Genomic DNA, 10,713 nt, shown 5'->3' on the forward strand with positions numbered 1-10,713 from the left:
TTGATTTTTTTCATTACATTATCTACCACCAAAAACCATGTTCCTCCTTCATCTATAAAACAAGGATGATGATCTAATTAACCACATCTCTATAAAACTTATCTAACTACGAAAAGAAAAAAGGGCTTACATGAATAGAGTGGAGACTTCTGAATCAATACTTTAACTTGAATTTTTCAACTAAAATATAATATTGTAATAGAAATCTCAAGATTTGAGTCACATGTTTACCTTCAATATCACTAATCACCGCATTCTACAATAGAAGAATAAAATTTTAGATTTCTATCCCTTTTCCATAGAATGAAAAAGCTAACTGCACAAGTGTAAGATATTTACATGTGAATCAAGATGGCAACAAAAATAACATATCCCGTAAAATTTTACGAGTGGAATTTGGGGAGAGCAAAGTGTATGCAGACCTTGATCTCTACCTCATGGAGATAGATATGTTATTTTCGAAGGACCCTCAACTCGAATACAAGAATCATATTAGATATAAAAAGAAAATCGATAGAGAAGAAAACATATGAATTAATATGAAAATAGTAATAATAAACTAGTGCAATGACCGAAACACCACAAACAATAGATAATGCCATAATTCAAAAGCAAAACATTAGAAATATAATCTAATACTATGTCATGCACCATCAAGCCTAAACTCGTTCAAAAGCAAGACAACACTCCATAATCTATTAACCTCCTACCCTGATTCTGGACTTCCACACCCTTAGATCAATATGTTAGAGTTGCACCATATCTTAAATAATCACATCTCACAATACTTTTTGGCCTATCTCCACGTCTCCTTTTTTACTTACTATATACAACCTACTCACTGTAGTATTTATGCGTCTCCTCTTCACATGCCCAAATCATCTCAACATTGTTTTTCATCTTGTCCTCCATAGAGGTCACTACCACTTTGACTCGAATATCTTCATTCCTATTTTCACTCTTAATATGCCCATACATTCATCCATCATCCTTATTTTCGCAACGTACATCTTCTAAAAATGGAAGTTTTCGACTGGCTAACACTCAGTCCAGTGGCGAATTTAGAGCCAAAATATAGGGCACAGCCACACAGGCACCCGTAGTCTCTTTGTAAAAGAAGATATTATATATATATTTTTTCTAAAATTCGTATAATATTACGTACATTCTGGCACCCGTACTACAAGAAGTCTAAATGGTCCGCGTATATATGGTTAAATCTTGAGCTTTTAACCTTGAGAATTAAGAATCAATTCTCACTTCAATACATTTTACTTTGGTGCATCTATGTTCGAATAATCCTAGATTCGCCTCTGACTCCTCCTCATAGAACAAAGTTTGTCTAGCCAGCATTATGTAGAACTTATCTTAAAGTTTAGGTGATACTTTTTTTAAATACACAATCATATGAAGGCAAGACCCCATTGAACAAAGTTTTTCTAGCCACCATGCACTCTGTAGAATTTATCTTAAAGTTTAGGTGATACTTTTTTTTAACACGCAAGATTCTGAAAGCAAGACCCCATGAGTACTGTTTTACCCACTCCAGCTCCCCCGAATAGTCCGATTTTTCCTCCATAGAACAAAGTTTGTCTAGCCACCACTCTATAGAACTTAATTTAGGTGATGTTTTTTTAATATGCAAGACTCCACTTTCTCCACGTCGCATAATATGTTACATTATAGTCAACGTCCCTAGTTACCTAGATTAAAGACCCAAATGCTTGAAATTATCTCTCTTGGAATATCTTTTATTGAATTTGCTATTCAATTATTTAATTTTGTTCTTACTCAACCTAAACCCTTTTGATTCATTCTAAGTGTTGATCCCCGATGCAATCTCGTCTCAATTGGAAGGTGCTCTCACTCTCCTACCACCGCTCTAGCCCGAGTCTTGGCTCCATTATACATACCATTCATCTTCTAAATGTAAGTCACTGGTACACCTCTAACCTTCGGGCATCTTGAGAGGGCTTTCCTCAAATTTTTATTCATAGACTTTTTCAAGATCAATAAACATCATATGTGAATCAAGAAAATGATCTATATAACCCTTATAAACGTCACAACCCAGACACTAGGGTTGCCCCATTTCAAAATGATTGATAAATTTTATAAAATATTTATGTTAAAGAAATTATATAATTCGAACCTAATAGTATTGACAAGTTCTACATTCTTTACAGTTTTTTTTTGTTACAAAAAATGCTTATTTTTCGAATAAGCTAAAAGAAAGTAATTATTCCCTAAAAGCACTTTTTTCTAAAAAATAATACTTAAAAACACTTTTAAAAAGCTTGATTAAACCCTATTTGCTAATCAAAAGTGTTTTTTAAATTTATTGGTCAAAGGGTAATTATTTCTCACAGAAGTACTCTTTTAAAAAACATTTTTCAAATAAAATTTTGATTAAACACTATTTGCTAATCAAAAGTGTTTTTTAAATTTATTGGTCAAAGGGTAATATTTCTCACAGAAGTACTCTTTTAAAAAACATTTTTCAAATAAAATTTTGAGCATTTTTTTCTTAATCTAGAAACAAAAAAAGCAGCACCAAAATACATATTTACCAAAGTTTCAATAGAACTTGAAGTTAAAGTTAATTACAATACATAAAATCATCTTAAAACAGAGTTTCCCAGTAACTATTCCACAAAGACTACTGCCCTTAGAATCTATAACTGTTGTATCCTCCTCCTAAACTAGACGATCCATACCCCTCGAAACTCTGAGGTGGAAAAGACGATCCATACCTCTCGAAAATCTGAGGTGGAAACGAAGATGATGAAGAATAGGGATCACCATAACGCGAAAAAGAACCAAAGTCAGGCCCACGCGTCCCATACATTCTTGGGGCTGGCTCTTGGTGGTTGTCAATGAACTCCTGAACAAAGACAAGTGAATAAACAAGCATAAGCTAGCTGAATCATGCTTTTATGAAACGTGTAACGAGATTTTAACATATTTTGTAATACAAGGAAAAAGGACCCAGAGGGAAGAATATAATCTGGTAGAGTACAGAGACATAAGTGACTAACAATACCAGCTAATTAAGGGCCATGATCTCCTTCTATATATTGACTTTTATGAAACTATAAATTACTTGTGGCGAAGAAAAAAAGTGAGGTGCAGGGCGATGGTCTCCGTACCTGAATAAGTTGTTCAGCTGCTTTAACCTCTGATGAGGTACCCTTAATCTCAATAGTGATTTCTTCAGGTACTCGGCTCCCTTGCACAGTAAGAGTTGCCCCACTTGTGCGGCGAATATATGCTATATTACAGCCTTCAGCACCAATGATTTCCTCAGCATACCCCAGCGGGACTTGCATAACCTTTGTGATCTGAGATAGAAAAAGGATAGAAACATTTAGCTAATGTTCATATTGTTAGGCAAATGGTTAAGCAGAAAGAAAGAGCTTCTACAGATTCAAGTTCAAGAGCGAAGTGCTACTATAATACACATTCAGCACAGAAAGCGCAAATGAACGAAAAAGTTAAATGATTACGATGAAATGTAACTCATGTCAATTAAGTTCAAAAGAAAATTTTCTATTACTAAATTTATCATTCATAGTCACAAGCATGAAATCGTGATAATACGAATATCCATGAAACCTGACAATTTTCTATTACTAAATTTATCATTCTTCGGCAATATCCTTGTTTCTGTTTTCTACTAAGCCAGTCATCTACCAGACTTTTCTCATAACGGATATATTAAATTAGTTCAGGACAACTAGGCCACACATGTTCAAAAAAAAAAAAGCAACCCCACAAAACCACAAAAGGAAATGAAATTAAAAAGGTGAGATACAGAGTGATCTTTGCTCAAACTCTAAATCATGGCAACATTTCTGCACGGTATAAATATTGATTTTCCGCAACAAAATCAAACCACAATGAATCCATAAAATCCACGATACTGGTAGAAAACGGAGACATAGAGTATCCATAAACTGACCTTTGTTACAATATCCTGTCCATATCGCGGTAGTGTAGACCGTGGGGTTTTGGAGTCCACGGCAGTTCCATGATCAAGTAAGTAAGGGTCTTGGTAATCAGAAACAGCTGCAGATACAGGACGAGAAGGCTGATACTGTGGTTTATCAGCCCAGGTAGTTAGTAAAAACACACACACACACATATATATATATAGACAATTAAAATTCAGTTAAAAGTATCAAAAAATTACCATTTTCTCAAAAATCGGTATCATGCTATGATGGACCAGGAACTTCCTCAGTAGTTTAACAACTGCATCAAAAGCATTGAGAACCTTCGGACCTTCTCCATGTATTTCAATAATCCTATCATCTTTAGTGACACAAAGGGCCACATTATCTGTGAAATTCAGAAATTATTAGATACGAGATGACTGTGTCACGCCATATTAGTAAAAAACTTAAAGATCTCACCTGCAGGTAATACTCTTAGCACAACACCTGATCTTTCTTGTATTGAATTGATCGTGGAACCATTTTTACCGATCAAGTGAATGGCTTGTGCTGAAGCCACCAATAACTTTGAAGACACAAATGCAGCTACTGCTCCTGGATCATCATTGTTTAGCCCCGCAACGCACTTAAAAATTCTAATAGCAGCATCCATTGCTGGAGATACCTCAGCATCTGGATTTTCTCTACCAGATATTAAAACCTGAAAAACAGATGAAGCAAATATAAAATACTTGGATCGAATCAACTCACACAAGTTTTTGATGAATTTTACTGTTTCATCACAACAATTGATGTTTTTACACACATCAAAATCATCCAAATTCAAACAAAAATCCCAAAAAAGAAACAAAAACCTAAATAATTATCAAAAATTATTTGATCAAAAACTTACAATTTGATCAGCATTGCCAACAGGACCTTCGAGAACACGAATACTGGCACCAGTCTCTTTACACATCCTCTTTACAACTTCTCCCCTCCGCCCAATTATACCACCAACTTTAGCAATTGGCACAACTAGCTTGAACACGTTATCCCCAGGCCATCCCGGCCATTTCTGAACCGATTCCCCTGTAGCAACAGAACCGGATTTTACAGCAAGCGATTCCGGCGGAGGCGGCGGAACTGACGATGAAGCACAAATTGCCGGTGCAAATAATGAGCTAGTAACAGTAGAGTACACCATTGTTGAGTTGAGAGAAAAAAAAAACAGAGTGAAAAGTGTTTTTCAGTGAAAAAGGTTTGGTCGTAAGTGAAAAATGAAAAGAGGTATCTGTCTTTAATATAAACAGCTTGGCGTTACTTTCTAGAAAAAAGCTTTTATTATATTTTGTATAAATAATTAGGATCTCTTTACAAAATTATAATATGAAATCATAATATAAAATATTTATTATTAAGTAATTATAAGCATAAGTTAAATATAAGAACAATAAGAAAATACAAATTATCAAAACAAAAAAGGAGTTTTTTTTTGCTAATAAAAGTGATTTTGTGCTCGTTATTATAACTGATATAACAATTATTTGAAATTTATTGATTTTTAAGAAAAATTTCCATGTTGTTTAATTAACCGAATAAAAATGTCGAATACGTTAAAAAATAATAATTTCATGCGTAAATAAATAGTCGTGAACTCTGGAATCTAAAGTTAGAAGGTTCACTACGACTAAAACGGATAATTCGTTAAAACTGAGCGAGATGTCAGAATTATTAATGGATGTCTGTCAAACGACTGTTAATTCAGTTTGATTAATTTTTTGGTAAGTCAATGTTGAGGGACTTACCGTTATTATTGTTAAAAAAATCGTTGGGTTGATGAACGACTTAAAATTATTGCTATTTTGAAAAACCATTGAATTTTTGAAAAATCGTTTGTATAGCCGTTACTAAATTTTGCCGCTCAAAATTTATCCATTATGATATTAAAATAATAAGAAAAATTAATTGTTTATCACAAAAAAGTGTACAAATAAAAGTAATTATGTCCTTCTAATAACTGAAATGACGATTAGATGAAGTTTATCAAGTTCTTTTAAAAACATTTCCATATTGTTTATTAGCTAAATAAAAATATCGAATACGTTAATAATTAATAACTTGCGTGTACATAAATAGTCGTGAGTTATAAAATATGAAGTTAGAAGTTTCACTTATCTTATCTTAAATGGATAAAGGGATACTTGTTTTTTATACGACGAATCAGATAATTCGTTAGAGTTGAGCGACCTATCATATTATTCACAGCTCTCAAACGACCGTTTATTCGTTTTAAGTCAGCATGAGGGACTTACCATTATTATTTTCAAAAATCCGTTAGATTGATGAACAACTTAACATTATTGCTATTTTGAAAAACCGTTGGATTTTGAAAAATCGTTTATATAGTCGTTACTAATTTTGACAAGTCGCTCAAAGTTAATCAAAATGATAAAGGAAAATCAATTGCTTATAAAAAAAGTATATTAATAAAAGTAATTATGTCCTTCTAATAGCTGAAATAACGGTTAGATGAAGTTTATCGAGTTCTTTTAAAAACATGTCCATATTGTTTATCCAACTGAACAAAAATATGAAATACGTTAAAAATTAATAATTTCGTGCGTAAAAAGTTAGTTGTGAGTTGTGATATCTGAAGTTAAAAGGTTCACTTATCTTATCTGAAATGAATAGTTATTTTTTGTATGAATAAAAGGGGTAATTCGTTAAAGTTGAACGACATGTCCGAATTATTAACGGATATCTGTCAAACGGCCGTTAATTCAATTTAATTAATAATTTTTTGGTAAGTCAGCGTTGAGGGACTTAGCGTTATTATTCTTAAAAATTTGTTATCCCCAGACCATCCCAGCCATTTTTGCACAACCGCAATTGATTCCCCAGTACCAAAAGAACCGGATTTTACAGAAAGCGATTCCGACGGAGGCGGCGCAGCCGCAGATGAACCATGAATCGCCGGTGCAAATGATGAGCTAGTAACAATAGAGTACACCATTGTTGAGTTGAGATAAAAAAACAGAGTGAAAAGAGTTTTTCAGTGAGAGTTTTGCTGAAAGGGTTTTGGTTGTATGCGAAAAATGGGAAGAGGTGTCTTAATATAACGTCTTGGCGTTACTTTAAAAAAAAAAAAAACTTTCATTATGTAATTTTCCAATTTTTTATAAATAATTAGGATTCATTTACGAAATTATAATATGAAAATCATAATATACAACATATATTATTGAGTGATGAAAAACATAAAAAAATAATAAGAACAATAAAAATTATCAAAACAAAAAAAAGGAGTTTTTTGCTAATAAAAGTAATTCAGTGCTAGTTATAATAATATAAATAACGATTATTTGAAGTTTATCGAATTTTTTTTTGAGAACTTACCACGTTGTTTAATTAACTGAATGAAGATGTCGAATGCGTTACAATATAATAATTTCGGGCGTACATAAATAATCGTGGGTTCTGGAATTTGAAGTTAGAGGGTTCACTTATCTTATCTGAAATGGATAAATGAATACTTATTTTTTATACCACTAAAACGGGTAATTCGTTAAAGTTGAACGACAAATCAGAATTATTAACGGATGTCTGTCAAACGACGGTTAATCCAGTTTAATTATTTTTTTGGTAAGTCAGCATTGAGGGACTTACCATTATTATTTAAAAAATTCGTTGGATTGATGAACGACTTAACATTATTGCTATTTTGAAAAACCGTTGGATTTTGAAAAATCGTTTATGTAGCCGTTATTAATTTTGACAAGTCGCTCAAAGTTTATCAAAATGATAAAGGAAAATAAATTGCTTATAATAAAAAAGTATATTAATAAAAGTAATTATGTCCTTCTTCTAATAACTGAAATAACAGCTAGATGAAGTATATCGAGTTCTTTTAAAAACATTTTCATATTGTTTATCAACTAAACAAAAATATTGAATACATTAAAAATTAATAATTTCGCGTGTAAAAAAATAGTCGTGAGTTCTGGAATCTGAAGTTAGAAGGTTCACTTATCTTATCTGAAATGAATATTTATTTTTATACGATTGAAACGGATAATTCGTTAAAGTTGAACGATATATAAGAATTATTAACGGATGTGTGTCAAACGATCATTAATTCACTTTAATTAATAATTTTTTGGTAAGTCAGCGTTGAGGAACTTACCATTATTATTTTTAAAAATTTGTTGCGTTGATGAACGACTTTATATATAACATCAATAAAAGAGTGTCAATAGGTCTAAAATACTACATAATCTTCAAAACACAAATCAGTAGGTTTAGCGATTTATTCATTTTGATCATATGAAAAAATAAGTATTTATTGACGCATTTTAGATTTTAAAATGATTGTTTTGACATAATTTTCCGAGAGCATGAACATAAAATATAAATACAAATACAAATAATGTAATGACCAGAAAAATCATTTTTTGAAAATTTTATAAAATTACCGTTTCACCCATTTCGATAAATGTCTCAAGTCATTTTTTTATTTTATTTTATTGGTCTGCAAAATTGTTTTGGAAAAATTTAAATCTATTAAATAAATATAGTTATAAATTAAATATATAATTTATTTAGTTGGGATTAGTGGGTCAGACCCATACATTATTTAACATCCTTTTATCACTTGATCCATGGATAAAAAAATTAAAATTAGTGAAATCTATCATACTTTATTTTTTTTTAGAAAAAGGAAAATAAATAGAATATAGAGAAACCCTATGTGGCGTCAAAGAGAGGGACTAATTGCTTCAGGTATGTTGAGGTGAGTCACATAAATTTGATAAATGTGAAAGCATGACAATGAGTTTCTATTAAAAACTTATAGAGCATGTTCAAATGGTTATGGTCCATTTCTTAAAGAAAACGTGACTTGTGTTCTTATGGATAAGAACATATCCATGAATTGTTGGATAAATGTCACATCTCGCCATTACGGGAGGTTTGAGATATTGAAAAGAAATATTTTGACATAAATAGTCATTTAGTACTACACAAATATTGTGATATGTTAAATTATGAACTATTGAAGGACAAAAGAAAGAAATAGTTCAATCCTATAAAGATTGTGGTTATGACCAAATAAATTTGTCATTGATTGCCAAGAAATAAGTCTTCCATGTGATAATTTAACCATGATAATAATAATAATATTCTCCTTGAAGGAGATGGTCCCCATAAGAATAGCGTTGTGAATTTTATGGTAGTACACAAATCCGGAGGAATGAAATTGTTCATAATATAAAGGTTGTAGTGAGTCTCAAAAGAAACTTTTTAAGTTTCAGAAGAATGAAAAATAAATATTATATTGAGACTATAAATAATGGGAAGATTTAATATCTTCAAATTACTACGATCAAAGTGGGTGATAAATATTTACGTCCAAGATTATTCATTTTTCCCCCATTGTTTGTTGTATACAAATATGGGCAGGGTAATGGAATCACATGCAAAAGTAATCTAGTAGTTTACTTGTATAAATATAAGTTGGCATAATAGGTTGGTCATTCCGATTCAAATGATATGCAAAAGAAATTGAGAATTCACAAATAAAAGATTCCTCAAAATTCTCTTTTGTAGTTTGCGCTCATGATAAAAACATGATTGTACCAGCTAAGGTTGGGATTGTATCCCCTAAAATTATTTGGAACATATAAAAATGTAATGATCCTCTTAGTCGTTTTAGAAATTTTAACCAGCATTATTATATTAACCTTTTTAGTAGATTTTGTAAATAACTTATATGACTTATAAGAATGAGTGACATAATTTTTAGATTTAATAAAGGATTATTTTGTTGCTAAGAATAATGAAAAAAAAAAAGAAAGAAAAAAAAGAAGAAAATCAAATAAATAAAATAAAATAAAAAAATAATTAAAAAAAAGGGCAAAGTGCCCTAAATAGATTAAAGCCGCACACGGCTTATGAGAAAGAAACAAAGGAACGATCTGTGGAAAAAAAAATACGCAGATAAGAAAAGAAAAGAAAGGGAGAAAAGAAAAGGAAAAAGGAGGAGAAACAACGATATTTTTATCTCGAGATATCAAGGTAATTATTCTTATTCTTTCTATTAAATTTTTGTGTAACTAGGAATAGATTTTTAGGTTAAAACGTGTATAATTTATACTAATATATGAACTTGTGAACTTGGGGTTATAAATGTGTATAAGTATTATGGTTCAATCATTGGACAATGATTAGTCCTAATCATTGGACAATGATTACTCCAAGATTAGGATTATTAATAGTGGAACGATAAATATGAATTTGAACATTTAAAATAAGTGGTTTCAGCAGATAGTTTTGTAGTCCGCCATTGATGTGTTGGGCAGTTAATTTCGGCTTTAATTATTTTCATTTGATTATCCTATTAGGATTCAAGTTTTGATATATTGAGATATGTGTTAAATAGTGGGTGCATTATGATATATAAAAATCATTATAATTATGTTATTCGGAGAATTAAGATTTAACCCTAAACTTGAAATTCAGAAAATATGAGATTTGATCAATTGGTTGGAATAAAGATTTAGAAATTTTATTATAAATTTGGATGAGTTTTGGGTGTAAGCTAGAGATATAGCAATATGAATGTTGTTAGTTTCGAAATCATATCGTGGTTATTTATTTGAATAGATTTTATTGGTTTGGAAGTCAACCAAAAGAGGAAGGCTCAAGTTTTGGAGTCATTGTTCGACTATTTGAGGCAAGTGGATTTCTAAACTCTTGTTAAGTGTATGAAATGCGTGTA

General features: G+C 31.1%; 1 protein-coding gene across 1 annotated transcript; it reads right to left on the minus strand.

Annotated features, from left to right (window-relative positions):
* Positions 1-2,668: 2,668 nt before the first annotated feature.
* LOC107027808 (RNA-binding KH domain-containing protein PEPPER-like) lies at positions 2,669-5,142 on the minus strand. Its single transcript, XM_027919322.1, is given in 5 exon segments — positions 2,669-2,884; positions 3,150-3,341; positions 3,962-4,341; positions 4,416-4,656; positions 4,849-5,142. Coding segments are annotated over 5 exon segments (1,323 nt in total).
* Positions 5,143-10,713: the final 5,571 nt, after the last annotated feature.

Source organism: Solanum pennellii, chromosome 8 (assembly GCF_001406875.1).
Source record: "Solanum pennellii chromosome 8, SPENNV200".
Taxonomy (NCBI): domain Eukaryota; kingdom Viridiplantae; phylum Streptophyta; class Magnoliopsida; order Solanales; family Solanaceae; genus Solanum; species Solanum pennellii.